The sequence below is a fragment of the Salvelinus fontinalis genome, chromosome 3 (genome assembly GCF_029448725.1).
Source record: "Salvelinus fontinalis isolate EN_2023a chromosome 3, ASM2944872v1, whole genome shotgun sequence".
In the NCBI taxonomy this organism is placed as follows: Eukaryota; Metazoa; Chordata; class Actinopteri; order Salmoniformes; family Salmonidae; genus Salvelinus; species Salvelinus fontinalis.
This window is the reverse complement of record NC_074667.1, coordinates 58,906,496-58,925,889: the sequence shown is the minus strand read 5'-3', so window position 1 is coordinate 58,925,889 and position 19,394 is coordinate 58,906,496. Positions and strand designations below refer to the sequence as shown.

Here is a 19,394-nt window from a genome sequence, read left to right as displayed (position 1 = left end):
TAGTTTTGGAGATACCCTGTGGGCCTTCTGAGGGTGGGTCAGCGATGCAGACCACCAAAGGCACCATGGCAACCATCAACAACAGTCTCCCCCAGCTTAACACATACAGAGATACAGATACATCCAACCATTGATTGCACCAGCAGCACCAATAAGTGTCACTTATATGTTCTCTGACCTTAAAAAATAAGAAATGTACCTAATTTGGAAGACTTAATAAGGTGATTTATATGAAAGGCTTACCTTTATCATAACCAAACAAATGTACAGATTTAGATTTTAATTCCACATTCAGAATGGAGTGTGAGAGACAGAATTGACTGCATTCTATTGAAATTGACCACAACCCTGGTATTTTGTCTATAGGAGGTTGCAGAATGTATGTCAACTGTAGAATGCATTGTTACTTTATGGTAAATGTAAAAGACGATGAAAATGGTACACAATACATTCAGATGTATGATTTCTCAAACCAAGCACCGATAAAGGACAGCTGCAGAATTTCAGCGTAAGTTTATTCAGTAATAATCATTAGAAAATAAAATATTATCGATTCGAATGAATTCAAGGCCAAAATAAAATGGGAAAATACAAAAAATGTGTTAATACAAAACCTAGAGGGTCAAAATAATGCATTTGCTACTAAGATAAATCATGTTTTACTGAATAAAAACCTTACAGAGCAAAGTTTTGGGACTTTCAAGTAGAGAACATTACTATGGGTCTCTCCATACATTTGTACATACTTAACATGATCTCTTCTATTTGAATACATATTTAATAACAGTAATAGTAGTAAGAGTAATCATAATAATTATAATAATAGAATGAAAACGAATCAAAATGCTTAAATCATCAAGTCTTTCTCTGTAAACTGGTATATTACCATTTTTAACCCGCAAACAGAGGAACAGTGCACCTTGAAAATGTTTAGATTTTTTTCTTTCATATTTCTGTCCCAGCAATGTAAGGTGAGGTGTAAATGACAAATATAGATTTCACTAAACCATACACAGTCACAAAAAAAGTACAAAATTGTCTCACCTTAATACACAAACGTTTGTATAGAAAAATGAGAAACATTGGTACTATACAGTTACTTGTGCAAAGACAAACAGCTATGTTCTAATATTTAAATACCATTGGTATAGAACCAAATCATGTTCTCTTTTCTTTTTTCAGGAATCCCTGACATGAGGTAAAAGTAAGTTGGTTTTATCTTTTGCTTAACACAAGTGTTTACAAAACAATGCATATTTTCAGTTTATCAGTAATTGCTACGAATAGTACAATGTGCCTGGAATTCGCATTGGTTCTTTCACAAGATAGTTATCAACAAAAAGACCAGAACACACTTTTATTTTTTTACTCACAAACGATTCAAAGAGCCCTTTCAATGTGCACACAAAGTGGAAAACCTACATTTTCACGGCAGTTGACTGAGAACGCATTGCGAACTCATGAACTACAAATCAACCACTCGTGAACTACAGATCCCACGTCTCATCACCTACCCATCATCTGCGCTTATTCAAAATCTCCAGGGCAGCGCCTGGAAAAAAGCTCGATCCTTTTTGTCGTCTGTATTTTGTCTGTTTGTGTAAAGTCATTTTGTGGTCGCATCAATGTTCAACTTTCGTCGAGAGCAACAAGAGTGGAGTTCTCTCGTAAAAACGAGCCGTGGTACAAACGCTCCCTTCTCATTGGAAGGAGAAGCTCGCTGTGGGAAAGAGACTGGTTGGTTGCGAGGGAGGCTGATATGTTTTCCCCAGACCGTGCTGGACCACCACGAGGTATAGTGTATGCAGAGAGAAGCCGGAGAGAGAGACGCCGAGAGAGCGGGGTTTAGTATTGCTTACCCTCTCTCCAGCTTAAACACATCAGACCCAATAAGACACGACAACACAACAGAAAAAGAGAACAATGGCAGAGACTGTGGACCCACCTAGACCACGATGCCTCATTATGGTCTCATCTGTCCTGTGAACATCCCCGACGAATGACGTGCCTCACCAGTCAGCCACCATGCCAATCCGGTCTATCCTGGCTCACACAGGCTCAGTCTGTCACAAGCCTCACACAGCAACAGCAACATGAAGGCCAAGTGATTAGGAAGTGATTAGGAAGATTCAGTTTGAAAGGGTCGGTGGAATTTACTGACATGCATCATATCGCGAGGAAAAATCCCAATACAAGCATTGAGAACGACAGAGATTCCCGTTCGTCTCACTTCTTCGATCATATCGCTTTCTTTCAGCGGCACAAGGCATGTCCGTTGGGATAGGTGAAACGAATGAAGTTGTCGAACGAATTTCAAAATGGGTGAATGAAGCAGCGTTGTCGACGCACTAAGCGTTTGAGCTTCCTGCGCTGTGCACCTGCACAACGTACGCAAACACAAATGTTTATCATCACATCTTCGTTAAAGGTGGAGTAGGCTCCTTGAAGCCTAGCTAACTTCAAGTCCAACAAAGATGCTCTTAGTAAGGGGGGACTTAACGCTGTGGTACTGGTACTGGTACTGGTGTGGTTGGGGTGACGCACAAAGTGTTCTTACGCTCGCTCTTAAAACAAGTTAAAAAAAACAACAACAAAAAAAACATTTGCATTTCCCGTGCAGCTGTGTCGCTACTCCGAGAACCACACGGTTTCACAGACAAGCCAACGATGCATATGAGCAACAACAAAGAGAAAGGCCAATTCATCTCAGAATATTGTACCGAATAAAACAATAACACCAGCGACTCTTCTCTCCTGGTAGCATAATAGGATTCCTCACGGCGTGTATTGCTGACCTTCTTTTGAAATGGTACATCATTACAAAATATAGAACGTCTCTTTACAATTATTATTATTCTTTTTAATATAATACAGTTCATTTACAGTGTATCTACTATGAAATATTAATTCTCAGGCTATTCTAAAACTAAAAACAACCTGCCTGCTAGTAGTCACCTCAGAAGTGTATATTTAAGCAATAAGGCACGGGGGGGGGTGTGGTATATGGCCAATATACCACAGCTAAGGGTTGTTCTTATGCACGATTCAACGCCTGCATACAGCCCTTAGCCGTGGTATATTGGCCATTTACCACAAACCCCGAGGTGCCTTATTGCTATTATAAACTGGTTACCAATGTAATTAGAGCAGCAAAAATACATGTTTCGTCATACCCGTGGCATATGGTCTGATATACCAAGGCTGTCAGCCAATCAGCATTCAGGGCTTGAACCACTCAGTGAATAATTCTGGTTTGATGATGCTATAAATGTGACTGATATCTCCTGCATACTTAAACTGGTTAATCTTATACTAAAACATCTAAGGGGGGGGGGGGGGGATATGCCTTCCTATGCTTGCATTGAAAACTTGCATGATATGCCAAAACCTTAATAAAGTGACAGAGGGAATGACATCTTTCATCTGATTGTCAACACCCTTAACGACCCGGCCCGGTACCTCACGCCTCTGCCAATAGGTCCATCTCCTCCACTGACACTCCACGCCCTCAGTCTGCGACTGGCTCATTGATGAGCCTGTGTCACCTCCAGACCGTGACCTATGACCTACGGGCATGGTCCACCATGTGCCAGTAGTGCCGGTCTGGGAGGGCGGAACTAACATAGTTTCCTGGCACCAGGATTGGTTCCTGGCCCTGTGATTGACAGACGTTGACGTGAATGCCCTGGCTGGCAGAGGGCGAGTGACAGAATAAGTGGACGGGGCCCGTGTCTCTCTCTCCTCATAGGTACCTTTCTCTTCCATGTAAAAGGCACTTCTTTTGGTCGTAAGTCAATAGATGCATTTCTCATTGGGTTTTCCACTGTCGGTGCTGTAGTCTATATTAAGTAGAGTACATACAGCGAGCAGTTCACTTCTAGTCGTTTATTCTCCAGCCGATGCTATAAAGTGGTGATACAGATCATCTCGCCTGCCAGGTCCTCCTCGTACACCACTCTAAGCTCCACCTCCGGCTCCTCGTCACTATAACGGGCCGTGGCGTCTTGAAGGTCGTAGTCCCGCTCGCTCATGACGGGGTACACGTTGACCCCGTTAACCACCGGCACCACGCCAGCGCTCAGCAGGTGGCTGGCCGCGCTCTCCATCTCGTCGATGGTCATCTCGCACGCGTCCGCTATCTCGTGCTTGGTGGCGGCCACAAACTTTGGATCCATGGCGTATCTCCCGAGACCCTCTGATATCAACACCTGCCCGGCGACAGGAGAAAACAGACCACATTGTGTTTACGCGGGTTATTAAAGTTACTGTTAATAGCGATAAAAAGCCTGTTTGCGTATCTGAAACACAATGAGTTTGAGTGTTCAAACCATCCACACCTGGCACACTGTACTCACTAACGTGGTAGCCTACTAATGACTTCCATGTATCATCTCAGAGCACATTTCCCTACACTAAGGTCAATCACATTCAATTTCTAGCAATTACATTTTCATTACAAGTTCACTTCCTGACTTGAACAAATTTACATTTTACATGACTCCATCCCCGGTACCGTACGCTTGTCCACTGGTTCTAGCCTGAAGGGCACCAACCCACCCTCCTCTACCCTGCCCATGGACTCACCGCCTCCACCAAGGAGGTGGCGCTCTTCTGATGGCGCTGCTGGTGGTACTCCGGGGCCACCTGGAGGTGGACGGGGGAATAGATCCCCTGGGAGTACTCTGGGTCGTCTGTGTACCAAGAGCTCTTCCTCAGAGGCACCTGGCTGCTGACGCCACTCTCCCCGAAGAGAAGAGGAGATTCAGACGCTCTTAGAGGAAAACGGAGGGCCAACGATAAGGAGGAGGAAGCAGGGGACAGTGTGACTCAGTGTGAGACATAGTGTGACTCATAGTGAGACATGCAGCGTGGCTCCTGCAACCCCTCCAAACGCAAGACTGAAGCATTACCCATCAACCCTTACCCTTCCTCCAAGAGCCAGAAGAACAGGTCTCCGAATGAAACACACAGGTTACAGTCACACTATACATTTCTGTCATTAACTAAAACAAAAATGTGTGTCGGCATGTATCCTTCATCGGGGTTGTACAGACAGAACAGCGGAGTGTTTGTATACCTGCGTCCGGGGTGATCCACCCGGATGAGGGGCGTGTAGCAGGGCGACTGCTCCTTACTGGCCGGAGTGGCGGGGGGAGAGGTCCAGGAGCGGGTGGAGCGGGAGGGGGAGAGATGGTGGGCTCTGCTGGAGTCCAGCCCTGCTACAGCCATCACCTGTAGATGGAGGTCAGGAACACACACTGGTCTAACAACACACAAACTGGTCTAACAACACACAAACTGGTCTAACAACACACAAACTGGTCTAACAACACACAAACTGGTCTAACAACACACAAACTGGTCTAACAACACACAAACACTGGTCTAACAACACACAAACACTGGTCTAACAACACACAAACACTGGTCTAACAACACACAAACACTGGTCTAACAACACACAAACACTGGTCTAACAACACACAAACTGGTCTAACAACACACAAACACTGGTCTAACAACACACAAACTGGTCTAACAACACACAAACACTGGTCTAACAACACACAAACTGGTCTAACACACACACCGGTCTAACAACACAAACTGGTCTAACAACACACACACACTGGTCTAACACACACACCGGTCTAACAACACAAACTGGTCTAACAACACACACACACTGGTCGAACAACACACAAACTGGTCTAACAACACAAACTGGTCTAACAACACACACACACTGGTCTAACAACACACAAACTGGTCTAACAACACACACACACTGGTCTAACAACACACACACTGGTCTAACAACACACAAACACTGGTCTAACACACACACACAAACACTGGTCTAACAACACACAAACTGGTGTAACAACACACAAACTGGTCTAACAACACACAAACACTGGTCTAACAACACACAAACTGGTCTAACAACACACAAACAGGTCTAACACACACACACACACACACCGGTCTAACAACACAAACTGATCTAACAACACACAAACTGGTCTAACAACACACAAACTGGTCTAACAACACACAAACTGGCCTAACAACACACAAACTGGCCTAACAACACACAAACACTGGTCTAACAACACACAAACACTGGTCTAACAACACACACACTGGTCTAACAACACACAAACTGGTCTAACAACACACAAACTGGTCTAACAACACACAAACACTGGTCTAACAACACACAAACTGGTCTAACAACACACACACTGGTCTAACAACACACAAACTGGTCTAACAACACACAAACTGGTCTAACACACACACACACACACTCGTCTAACAACACACAAACACTGGTCTAACAACACACAAACACTGGTCTAACAACACACAAACTGGTCTAACAACACACAAACTGGTCTAACAACACACACACCGGTCTAACAACACAAACTGGTCTAACACACACACACACACTGGTCTAACAACACACAAACACTGGTCTAACAACACAAACTGGTCAAACAACACACACACACTGGTCTAACAACACACAAACACTGGTCTAACAACACACAAACACTGGTCTAATAACACACAAACACTGGTCTAACAACACACAAACACTGGTCTAACAACACAAACTGGTCAAACAACACACACACACTGGTCTAACACACACACACACACACACTGGTCTAACAACACACAAACTGGTCTAACACACACACACACTGGTCTAACAACACACAAACTGGTCTAACACACACACACACACACACACACACTGGTCTAACACACACACTGGTCTAACACACACACACACACTGGTCTAACACACACACTGGTCTAACACACACTGGTCTAAAAGCACTGGTAGAGCACTGCACTGGTAAATCAATTCATGCAACATGGAGCACTGGTAGTGTGTGTGCTATATGATGCTGCAGATGCAGAGCTGTCCACTGGGGTGTGTGTTACCTGCTGGTGCATCCCATGCAGTGGTAGAGCAGTGTGTGTGTGTGTGTGTTACCTGGTGCTGCATTAGGTGCAGTGGTAGAGCAGTGCGTTGGTGTGGCAGCTCGTCCTGACTGCCTTGCCTTCTCAGACACTCAAAGTTGAAGGAGGGCCTCCTGTGACCTGGACGAGTGACGGGCGGACAGGACAGGGGGGTGAAACTAGTGAAACTAAACTACTCATGCAGGAAACAACGACTACATGCAACTGAAGGGCATCAACACACATTCACAAACAAAACAATGTCATGAAGGGCTCTTTAAAATCGGAGAAAACCAAGTCAGTGACAAGTCAGTTTCAAAAACTGTGTGTGAATAGCTGTCGAAGATTAGCTTCTATCTGACCTTAGTATCAGTTTATTTGTAGACAAGCTTCAGAAGCATGCTGGACAGAGAGACGGGATGTTACCTTGGGGCGTGGCAGGAAGCATCCGTCTCTTAGGCGACCTCCTTCCGTCTTGGTAGAGGGGTTGCTCGTCGTCATAACTGTTGGGGTGATGGTAGCCTCTCGGCGTCTCGTACTCCATGTCACTGTTCTGGTACCTGTCCACGTGTTCCATATAGGACCTCCTGGAAGGATAGGGTGTTGGGAGGTGAACTAGCAGCTTGAATTCCATTTTAATATGCTCGGGGGCCGCATCTGGCTCGGTGGCCGCTAGTTTGAGACCCCCTGCTCTAGCAGAAAGGAACACATGGTGAGGTACGGTATATACAATATGTAGGATACATTTATTTCTCTGAGGTTGTAAGGGTGGAGTGTCGGGTTACTTTACCTGTCTCCTGACAACATGCTGTCCTCCTCGTAGAACTCCTCCCCGCTGTAGTACTCTCCCGAGTACCTGTCATCCTCAAACTCCTCCCGCCGGATGGTGGGAAGGCGGGCGTCTCCCCGGTGGGACCTGGTGCGAGAGGGTGAGGGGTCAGGGTTCAGAGATCAGAGGGGGGTGGTGGGCAGTGGAGGCTGGTGTCACTTTAAAATCGGAGGACAGGCTCATTGGAATGGAATGAATAGAATGGTACCGTTTCCAGCCATTACTATGAGCGGTCCTCCCTTTACCAGCCTCCACTGGTGAGGCTGGACTGCGGGAGTTGTGGGGGAACAGGGCCATGCACTGTCATGCAGACGCAAACCTCCAGCCTCCAGGGGGCAGCGATGCAACAGAACTAGCGTCCTCCTCATCCACCCACCACCACAGCCTCATCAAGACAACAGGGACAGTAGAAGCTGTAGTAGACCAGCGGACGATGCGTACAGTACCAAAGAGCAGCACTCAACGTTCACTAAACACTTCTTTTTGTCGCTCAAAGGAAAACCACGGTTGCCTGTAATACGATTGTTTGAGAAGTCTTCAATCAGACGTACCAAAACTTGCGTCCACTTATCATCGTCCCCCATCTCAGCCGTGGGATAGCTCACCCAAATTACAAAATGACCTATTGGTTTATTTACCCTGCAAGCAGTCTATGGACAAGGGAAAACAACAATCCATGTTCTGGTTTTGTCCGTACACTTAGATAAATAGGGTTCCAAAAGGGTTATTCAGCTGTCTCCATAGGAGGAGAACCCTTTTAGGCTCCAGATAGAACTCTTTTTGGTACTAGGTAGAACTCTTTTGGGTTCAATATAGAACCCTCTGTGGAAAGGGTGCTACATAGAACCCAAAAGGGTTCTACCTGGAACCAAAAAAGGGTTATTCAAAGGGTTCTCCCATGGGGACAGCCGAAGAACACATTTTGGCTCTAGATAACACCTTTTTTTTCAACGAGTGCTTGCAGGATAAGGAAACCAATATTTAATTTTGTAATTTGGGTGAACAATCCCTTTAATGAAAGACATTTCTGAGGGCCTTCTATAGAGCGCCTGGTCATTGCTGGCCTCAGGAAGTAGTCCGGGTTTAAGGGGAGCAAAGTAAGTTTCCATTCATATCCATGTGGTTTGAGCACCCAAGTTCCTCCTTCAAGGCAAAAGCACTTCACTTCACCTCTCTAAGCAGTGCCCTCCTTCCTAGCAGACACATGCATACAGCAAGATTGGTCTAGGCGCTAGGCAGTGTGCTGGCCAATCAGGCCTTTCCCTTCTCTTCATTAAACATCAGACTACTAGGACAAGGGATACTACTCCACAGATAGGTGGTGGTGCAGAAACAGAGAGATGGGATGACTGGCCAGCACTAATTTAGCAGGGATTAGGGTTGCAAAATTCCCAGTAATTTCCCCAAAACTCCCAGTTTTTCCGGAAATCCTGATTGGAGGATTCCCAGAATCCGGATTTCTGGAAAACCTGTAAATTGTGGGAAAGTTACCGGAATTTCGTAACCCTAATAGGGATGCAGTTAGTCACTTACTGGCCCCATAAAACATAATTAAAATGAAAAGTACCCCCTTGTTGTGGCGGACACATACGGCTCTAAACATACCTAGGAAAGTAACATACCTAACATAGGTCTCATAGTAGCGCCTTTTGTCCAAGAAAGCAGAGAGATGGTTGAGAGAAAGCATTTTGGTTAGGTAGGGAGAAAGGGAGGAGAGAACAGAGGGAAAAGGGACCCCATGAGTGGCATATATTTATCCTACAGTATATGAAGCATATACATGCATTCCTATATATGTATAAGTGAAGAAAGAAGACAGAGGGGTGACGTTTGTACCAATGTTGGGGGGGGCAGTTTCATTTCAATTACAGGCAGTTCAGGAAATCATTTCCTGAATTCCTAAGAATTGAAATGGACTTTCAAACCAACCCTGGGGTGCTCCAGAGAGATGTATTGACTGATTGTGGGATGGGTTACCTGAATAAATATGAAGTGTGCTGTTGGTCAGTTATATGGAATGAGGATGCTGATAAGCATGTGATTGGTCAGTTTAAGGGAGGGTCTGAGAGGGTATGTGCTATAGGTCAGCGACAAGGGGAAGGTCTGATAAGGAGAGGCTAGGTCCTGCCTTTGGCAAATCTTTAATGATAGGCACACAGAATGGCCTTATGGCTAATGGTAGCTGCATGCTAACTCTCCATGCGAACTTATATCCCAGGTTTGTTATATTGTACAAAAACCCATAGTGTTGACATCATCATACACATTGAGACAGCTGTATGACTACGAGGGACTACGAGAGTCACTCAGGTGAATTGACAAGCGACGGAAGAGTTTAAAGGTTAGACATTATAGCTTCTAAATAGTGTGGCATTTGAAGTTTACACGAAGCTTCAAGCCACAGACGTTTCCCCATTTTCTCTTACTCTAACTAATCAATCCCATTCAACAACACATGACGCGTCACCCATTTCATTTCTCGGCCAGAGAAAGAGATAGCTGATGGTCAGTGTGTGGTCACCTTTGTCCCTGCGGCGTGCCGCGAGGTGGCGGCTTGTCGAAGTCGGTGTAGTAGAGGCCACCGCGGTGTCCCGGGTAACCGTTGGCGGGGGGCGGAGTGTACTCATAGTAACGGTGGTGGTGTCCTCCTCCGTTGGGCAGACTGGACACGTTGGCGTTGTTCAGGTTGACGTTGGTGGACTTGGGCGACTTGCCGTACGAGGAGTTGTGGTGGTGGTGATTGGGGTGCGGGTGGGACATGACGTTGGCCCGGCAGAGACGCCCCACCGGCTGCTCCATGTGGGCATAGTGCGGAGGCGGCTGCACCTGCAGGGGCCGCTGGGTGGCGTTGGTATGTTGCCCTGACGTGCGCCGGTTGTGGTCCCCGTTCACATGGTTGATGTGGTTACCGAACAGGCCACCATTGCGCTGTGGAGGAACACTCAGGGTCAAATGGTCACGGACTACTTTCTGTTCAACACAGAGGATGAATAAACAACGCTAGTGATGTGCAAACTGGGTTAACTTGTTGTGGTTGGTGATTTGTTTTCCTTTCAGAAATCATCGTATGGGCAGAAAATAAATTCAAAAGCTGGTTCGTGATATATGCGCAATGAAGGCCCTATAATTCATTTTTCGGAACTGAAAAAAGAAAAACAGAAAAACTGCAAATGGTTTACTTCCTCTGAGAGGAACAGAGTACATAGTCCTGTCCCTACGCCTACAGGTTTGATCCGTGCAACTTGTACGTCCAGTCCACCTTGGTGACTAATTGAGTTTATAGCTTTGTGATTTTGCTCGGTAAATGGAAAGTGCCATACAAATCAAATACAACATTATTACCACTGTGTGTATATCTGTGCGTGCCGTGTACAGTGCATCTACCTCCATTAAGGACATTGATGTGAGGCATAATACACTGCCATTACCATTATTCCAATATTCCATTTACCCAAACCAACACATTCCAGCAAGACAAAATACATATACGTGCCATACACCCCCTCAGGCAGATAAATTGAATAAGTTACCCTATAAATCTCCTCGTCCTCCTCTGGAATAAAGTCTACTAGCTCCTCATCTTGCAGGTCACATGATATCGCTCGTCGAATTTCGGGCCCAATATCATGTAGCGTGCGAAGGCCAGCCTGTAACCATGACAATAGAGGGAGGGGCTAAGGGCTGGTAGGAAGGTTCTCGTTCAGGCAAAGAGGCTCTTCGCACACACACACACACACACACACACACACACACACACACACACACACACACACACACACACACACACACACACACACACACACACAGCTGCCCTTTGCTGGCTCTCACGCAAAACCTGACGTCTACAGACGCCCATACTGGACAAAGCTAGACAGACTGTGAGAGATGAGAACATTTACAAGAGACAAACAAATGTGCTCCCCCTGAATATGCCTTGTCGTTAGTGTGTCTCCTATGACATTATCCCGAGTGTGTGGTTAAGTGGGAAATGTCAGATACACCTTTGTCTACGTGGACTACTAAAGCTAGTTACAATAGGCACATACTATAGTTTACTTCCTACAGGACCCGTTTCAGTGAGGACAAAATATAGCTAGGAATATGAGGGACATTAGATAGAGAGGACTACCTGCATGATAAAACCTCACGGCTCGAAGCGAACGGTGATGGAAACAGAAGTAAGCTGCTTTGAGTGTGACCTTCATGAGTTGATGGGTGAGATACATGTTAAAACGCTGGATGACGACATAACGAGTGGACGGAGACGACCGTGTGCCTCCCAAATGGCACCCTATTCCCTACACAGCGCACTACTTTTAACCAGACGTAGTGCACTATATAGTGAATAGGGAACCATTTGCGACGCAAGCCAGACATACACGCATTACATTGTCAACGGCAACACTGAGACGGAGACACACGCCTCTGCGAAAGAGACAGACATTGATAAACACGTCCGTCATCACACAGACAGGATCCTCGTGCACACCAATAGTTCTGATCATGAATGACCTGCTGAGTCATGAATCACAACATTAGCACACTTGGTGGTATGCCACGCACTCAAAAAATGCATGCAGATTCTCACACACGTTTCGTCACACATATATTCTCAACAGTCATGTTGACCCAATCGCTCACACACGCACGCGCGCGCACTAGGGCTGTGAACGTCTTGGAATTTTGGGGTTACGTAATTGGCCAGGTTACATGACGTAACCGTTGGGGTGGGGAGTCCCCTCTACTTTTCTGAACAATTCGCAGAACGTCACCAACGCCGCAGCGGTTATTCTCCGTGGCAATATGTTGTTCAAATTGGTTATAGAGGATGCAGTAATGAGAGAAAAATAGTACTGGAAAAATAATATTCGAAAATGTTAGAATATAGGCTACGCATCCTATAGGATGAATCGTGAAAGGAGCTTGGCTACAGCAGCCGGCGTTCAATTCAGTTGCGCCCCATTTAATACGGGAGGAAACGCAGAACTGGCACCTGTCCTCATTCCTCGCACATTCACTGACCCTGCAACAAGACACCGTTTTTTTCTGATTGGGGCGATGAAGTCCAGACAGGCTAGGCCTATTTTAGGTAACTTTCCGAATGGCACACCCGCCCACCTAAAAGGACTCATCAATCAAAGCCGCCTGCACTGCAGCGCATCTTACTCAAGAAACATAAGCAAATCACATTTGTCCTTTCTCAAAACCGTAATAAAAATCTTGCCTTAGATTCAAATCCTTTACGTAGGATATGAAAAAATAGTCTACGTTATAGGATGATGCTAAATCAATGTAGCCAAACATATACATTTACGAGGAAAGTTTTAAGTAGGATATACACCGAGTGTACAAAACACTAAGAACAATGAACAGCATTATAACAGCAACTTATTCGGAGCAGTTTTTTTAAACTAATAGGCCGATGCCTATTTGCTTGCTGAATCGCATGCGAAAAGAAGCTAAAATCGATAAATAATAAATAATTAACGTGTTCTGACAGGACGATATTTCGCAATTCGTGTGAACGGCGTCATAAACAAGACATTTCCTTGTTTTTTAACTTCCTAATTATTCAGACAAAAATAACGGAGTTGTTGAGAAATGGCCTTTACTGAAAATAGGCATTTTACAAGATTAAATCATGACAGGTGTGTTTGATTATTTTTTAAAGAGATAGAGTCCAGACAGGCTACGTTAGGAATCTTTCTGAATGGACATATACTGTAATCATTTAGAGAGAATCAGTGAACTCACACACGGCACACCCCAGTAAAAAGGACCCGTCAATCAAAGCTACCTGCATATGTCAGACACAAGAGCAAATATTTCTCCTTTCCTTAAAACAAAACCTAGGCCTACTTTAGGCTTTCCAAATGTCGACTATAAGATAATGAATTGTCAACGAAAGTGTGAGGGGGAGAGAGACAGCTATGGGATTGTATAAGGATGATATTGACAATCACTCATTTATAAACAAATACAAGCAACATGTCCATAGCCTAGTTATCAGCTTTGATTAGTCTATAAATTAAGAAAAGATTCCATATCAAATTACACCATGCTAGGTTGGATTGGCGCATTGTCCAGTTGACAGAACGTTAGCGCATTATAGGGCTGAGACAGAACAACCTTGTCGACCGCTGTTGAATAATTCACGAATAGTCAGACACATCCAACCTTTTTTGTAAAAGAAGACATAGCCTATAAAGCTTCTAATCCCCCGGTCATTTAGTGGATTAGCTGGTTGACCATCAAACGACAGCTGGTTGACCATCAAACGACAGTTGGAAAGAGATGTAGACAGTTTAATAGACAGACTAAGTTTGCAAAACAATTGCTTATAATCATTAGTAAACACTCCCGCTATTAGGTCAATTTTATCTACATGAAAATAAAGTTAATCAAAGTTAAAATCTATTTTTTTTAAAAGAAATGAATGTAGGCCTATTAAAACGGTTTTGAAGTTTTATTTTCATGGCAGTCTTCATCCATAACCATCAGTTACATGGTTATTAAATTACTGTCGCAGCCCTAGCACACGTACATGCACAGTCCCACAGTCTCTCTCGCACACACACACACACACACACAGACAGAGACAGACAGACAGAGACAGACAGACAGACAGACAGAGACAGACAGAGACAGACAGAGACAGACAGAGACAGACAGACAGACAGACAGACAGACAGACAGACAGACAGACAGACCAACACACCAACACACACCCCAATACTCACCTGTAGAGCGATGGCTGTGTTGTTCTGGGAGGCGTGCACCCCCACCAGGCCCTCCTCTTTACGTTTCTTGAATTTCCTAAAGTAGTCCTGTATCAGGAAGGTGGCATAGAACTTCCCCACGGTTACCTCATCATCTAGGTGAACAGACCACACAAACGCTTCCTGTGTCAGACAGCAGGTCACTGCACAGCATCCTGGGAGATTGAGCCTGCCCATGTCCCTGCGCCAACTCCCTGACCATACCCCTCAAAAACCGGACCCTAACCAAAAGGATAACCTATAATAACCCTATGATGAGGGATTATATTCTTTAGATCACTATACTGTATTGGACTGTCATGCGCTATACTGCACCGGTAAATAAACTGGCACAGTGCCTTCAGGAAGTATTCTTCTAAAAGTTGGTTGTTGATCAGTGCTAGACAGCCATTTTCAAGTTTTGCCATAGATTTTCAAGCCAATTTAAGTCAAAACTGTAACTAGGCCACTTGGAAACAATCAATGTCATCTTGGTAAGCAACTCCAGTTTATATTTGGCCTTGTGTTTTAGGTTATTGTCCTGCTGAAATATGAATTTGTCTCCCAGTGCCTGTTGGAAAGCAGACTGAACCAGGTTTTCCTCTAGGATTTTGCCTGTGCTTAGCTCTATTCCATTTCTTTTTATCCTAAAAAAAATCCCTAGTTCTTGCCGATGACAAGGATACCCACAACATGATGCAGCCACCACCATGCTATGAAGAGTGGTACTTAGTGATGTGTTGTGTTGGATTTGCTCCAAACATAACACTTTGTATTCAGGACATAAAGTTTATTGCTTTGCCACATTTTTGTAGTTTTACTTTAGTGCCTTTTTGCAAACAGGACGCATGTTTTGGAATATTTATGTTCTGTACAGGCTTCCTTCTTTTTACTCTGTCAATTAGGTTAGTATTGTGGAGCAACTCCAATGTTATTGATCCATCCTGTTTTCTCCAATCACAGTCATTCAACTCTGTAACTGTTTTAAAGTCACCATTGGTCTCATGGTGAAATCTCTGAGTAGTTTCCTTCCTCTCCGGTAACTGAGTTAAGCAGGACACCTGTATCTTTGCAGTGACTGGGTCTATTGGTACACCATCCAAAGTGTAATTAATAACTTCACCATGCTCAAAGGGATATTCAATGTCTGCTTTTTTTTACCCATCTACCAATAGGGGCCCTTCTTTGCAAGGCATTGGAAAACCTCCCTGGTCTTTGTGGTTGAATCTGTATTGGAAATTCACTGCTTGACTGAAGGACCTTACAGATAATTGTATTTGCAGGGTACAGAGATGAGGTAGTCATTCAAAAATCATGTTGAACATTATTATTGCACACAGAGTCCATGCAAATTATTATGTGACTTGTTAAGAATTTTGACTCCTGAACTTATTTCAGCTTTTCATTTTTCCCTATTTTGTAAACATTTCTAAAAACATAAATTGTGTGTGGGCCAGTGACACACCATCTAAATTGAATCCATGTTAAATTCAGGCTGTAACACAACAAAACGTGGAAAAAGTCAAGGTGTGAATACTTCCTGAAGGCATTGTATGTCATATTAGCTGTCATTCCACAAATTTGGTGCCTTTGGGAAGTGTAACTTGGTAAAAAAAAATTTTTTTTTGGTTTCACCTAATTTTAACATTCTGTCACAAAAAGCACACCCATGTGGATGGTGTTCATACCATACCTCAAGATGCATCACATGGATGGCCAATCCTCTCTGTAGGTCAAAGACCACAATCCCTCAATAATAACTCAATAATTGAACCTAGATCCTCAACTACGTCTTTCAGTCCTGGGGACATAGCTTGGAGAGAAGAGGCAACACAAGTTCCATGCCACCACCCTAAAACAGAACCGGTATACCTCACAGGTACACCTCAAATAGAACTAAACCCGAAACCGTAGCTGAACTATGGTTCGATACTAGTTCGGTTCTGGGCATCCCATAGAGATCCCATAATCCCTTTGAATTATAGGATCTCTATTAGGCCTCCTGGCCACTTCTGAACTATCACTTGTATCAATAATCTCCTGTCCAATCTAGGCAGGCAGCCAGAGGAGAGAGAGGCCACAGGCAGGGTCAGAGGTACAGGACTCTTACGTTGGTTCAACGTTGGTTCAAACCATTACGTTGGTTCAAACCTCTAAGATCCTTTTAAAGACTGCAGGTTTAAATAGCACACATTTGTAGTGACTATTATGAGATTATGGCATGTCATTTAGACAGAGTTAACGCTCTAAGCAATTTTTTGTTGTTGTTGTAATTTTACCCAATTTTTACCCCAACTTCGTGATATCTAATTGGTGACTACGACCTTGTCCCATCGCAGCAACTTTCCAATGGGCTCTGGAGAGGCTAAGGTCCAAACACGAGTCCTCCGAAACATGACCCGCCAAGCCTACACTGCTTCTTAACACACTGCTCAATCAACCTGGAAGTCAGCCGTGCCAATGCCTCGGAGGAAACACCGTTTGACTGACGACCGGGGTCAGCTTGCGGGCTCCTGGCCCGCCACAAGGAGCCGCTAGAGCACGACGAGCCAAGGAAAACACCCGGCCAAACCTAACCTGCTTGGGCCAATCGAGGGCCTGCCCTACGGGGCTACAGGTCACATCTGGCTGTGACAGCCTGGGGATCGAACCCCAGGCTGTAGTGGCGCCTCAGCACTCGGCAGGCCTAAGCTGTTTTTGTCATGTCGACCTATGAAACGGCAAAAGAAAGAGCCAGCCAGAGGAATTTAAGTCAAGCAGTTAAGATCCACTCCAGCAGAGGGATTCGGGCTGTTAAGGAACCCAACCCAATACACAGTTCGACTCTACTGAGCACATGCAAGCAAGCAGAGCTAGGCATACGCGCGAGTAGGCTAGCGCTGGTGTGGATTTGTGTGCGAGCGCGTGGAGCAACGTGGAAAAGGGTGTAGACGGAAGATGTTTGCGAGTATATGAACGCGTGCATTTACAGTGCAGTATTGCGTGCGCGTGAGAGAGGATGATTCTGAAGAAGGGGTCGCTTTTAAACAAGCATGTCGGGGACAGAGATCGGAGAGGAGAGGCAACACTAGTTCCATGCCACCACCCTAAAACAGAACTGCTGCAGAATATTCTGAAGTTCTTAACAGTCGTTTTTTTGGGGGGGGGGGGGGGGGGGGTTTGATAGACACAGATATAGAGCGAAGGCACTGAAGCTGTTGGAAAAGCTCGAGCGGAGCGAGAGAGAGAGACATAAGGAGAGCGAGAGAGAGAGAGAGGGAGAGAAAGAGAGTTTAGTAGGAGAGATACAGCATGCACTGAGAGACAGTCAGTGGTCTACCACTATGACGCCATGCAAGCCCAAAGCCTGGCGCACAGTCACAGTAACAGCCACAGTCACAGGCACAGTCACAGTCACAGTCACAGGCACAGTCACAGTCAAAGTCACAGTCACAGGCACAGTCACAGTCAAAGTCACAGTCACCCTGGAATCTCCAGTGGTATCCAGAACAGGTGGAAGGAGTGGAGATAAACAATGCACACAGATCAAAAACACACTGCGGAGAACACGAGAGCAGAAAACAGCAGGACCAAGCTGGAATCATGAGTTCGAGAGTGTTTGTGAGGGTGAGCGAGTGTGTGTAGGCTATGTGTGTGTGAGAGAGGGACATTGTTGATATTCGAGAGTTCATACTTGTAGATGTATGCACGTGGGAAGGTGGAACGTGTGTGTAATATGTGATATTATGTGATGTTGCGCTGGAATGTGTGTATGTGTGTATTGCTGCCTGGATCCCAGGTGTGTGTGTGAGTGTGTAATGCCGGGGATGATATTTCTACTGAGATGTATTGCTGTAGCAGCCTGGGGGAGGGGAGGGGTGTGATATAACTGACCACCAGCAGGGGGCACCACTTGATCAAGCAGTTTCATGCTGGTCCGCTTCCAGATCTTCTTGATGACGGCTCTCAGCTCCTCGTTGGCCTGCTCCAGATTACCTACAGCACGGGTAAACACCACACACGGCCTATCACTATCAACACAAACTAAACAGCTGGTGCTGTTGTGGGGGGGGGGATGTCTCCTACCGTCTGTTTTGATCTTCAGGGCGGTGCGCACTAACGCAAACAGCGTCGCATTGAACATGACGGTGCCGTCGCTGTTTAGAGGCATGTTCATGGCCACCAGTCTCTGAGAGGGAAAGAGGGTTACTATACGTACGCTGTGTATAGGGTTGAACACATGCCAGATCAATTAGAGGGGGAGGAAGAGATACAGAGACAAAGTGAGAGAGAGATAGCGGAGAGAGAAAGAGAGAGAGATGGCAGAGAAAGAGATGGCATAGAGAGAAAGAGAGAGAGAGATGGCATAGAGAGAAAGAGAGAGAGAGATAGCAGAGAGAGAGAAAGAGAGAGAGAGAGATAGCAGAGAGACGGTTACCTTGCAGGCCACTCTATGAGGGCAGAGTTTGCCGAAGCCCAGTGGAGGCTGGATGCGTCGGAGCAGAGTGACCACGTCCAGATGTTTAATCCTGCCCCTGAGAGAGAGAGAGAGAGAGAGAGAGAGAGAGAGAGAGAGAGAGAGAGAGAGAGAGAGACAGAGAGATAGAGTGCGAGTGAGAGCGAGACAGAGAGAGAGAGTGCGAGTGAGAGCGAGACAGAGAGAGCGCGAGAGAGAGAGCGCGAGAGAGAGAGCGAGAGAGAGAGCGAGAGAGAGAGCGAGAGAGAGAGCGAGAGAGAGAGCGAGAGAGAGAGAGAGAGAGAGAGAGAGAGAGAGAGAGAGACATACATTCAGACAACTGCAACAGGCAGACATAATCTCAAACATAATACAGTCAAATATATCCACT

General features: G+C 45.3%; 1 protein-coding gene across 4 annotated transcripts in view; it reads right to left on the bottom strand.

The window, feature by feature from the left end:
- Nucleotides 1–498: 498 nt before the first annotated feature.
- LOC129851208 (voltage-dependent L-type calcium channel subunit alpha-1D-like) overlaps nucleotides 499–19,394 on the bottom strand; it is a 45,472-nt gene continuing 26,576 nt past the window's right edge. For 2 of the 4 annotated variants that reach the window (XM_055917592.1, XM_055917594.1), the window contains 12 exons: nucleotides 18,986–19,082; nucleotides 18,442–18,736; nucleotides 14,551–14,684; nucleotides 11,341–11,457; nucleotides 10,332–10,738; nucleotides 9,433–9,456; nucleotides 7,772–7,897; nucleotides 7,408–7,568; nucleotides 7,016–7,122; nucleotides 5,078–5,232; nucleotides 4,585–4,771; nucleotides 499–4,208 (listed from right to left, as the gene is read on the bottom strand). In XM_055917592.1, coding sequence (XP_055773567.1) covers nucleotides 3,903–4,208; nucleotides 4,585–4,771; nucleotides 5,078–5,232; nucleotides 7,016–7,122; nucleotides 7,408–7,568; nucleotides 7,772–7,897; nucleotides 9,433–9,456; nucleotides 10,332–10,738; nucleotides 11,341–11,457; nucleotides 14,551–14,684; nucleotides 18,442–18,736; nucleotides 18,986–19,082 — 2,116 coding nt within the window. In that variant the 3' untranslated portion in view covers nucleotides 499–3,902. The remainder of the gene's footprint in view (nucleotides 4,209–4,584; nucleotides 4,772–5,077; nucleotides 5,233–7,015; nucleotides 7,123–7,407; nucleotides 7,569–7,771; nucleotides 7,898–9,432; nucleotides 9,457–10,331; nucleotides 10,739–11,340; nucleotides 11,458–14,550; nucleotides 14,685–18,441; nucleotides 18,737–18,985; nucleotides 19,083–19,394) is intronic. The other 2 variants (XM_055917593.1, XM_055917591.1) reach the window with 2 other exon arrangements.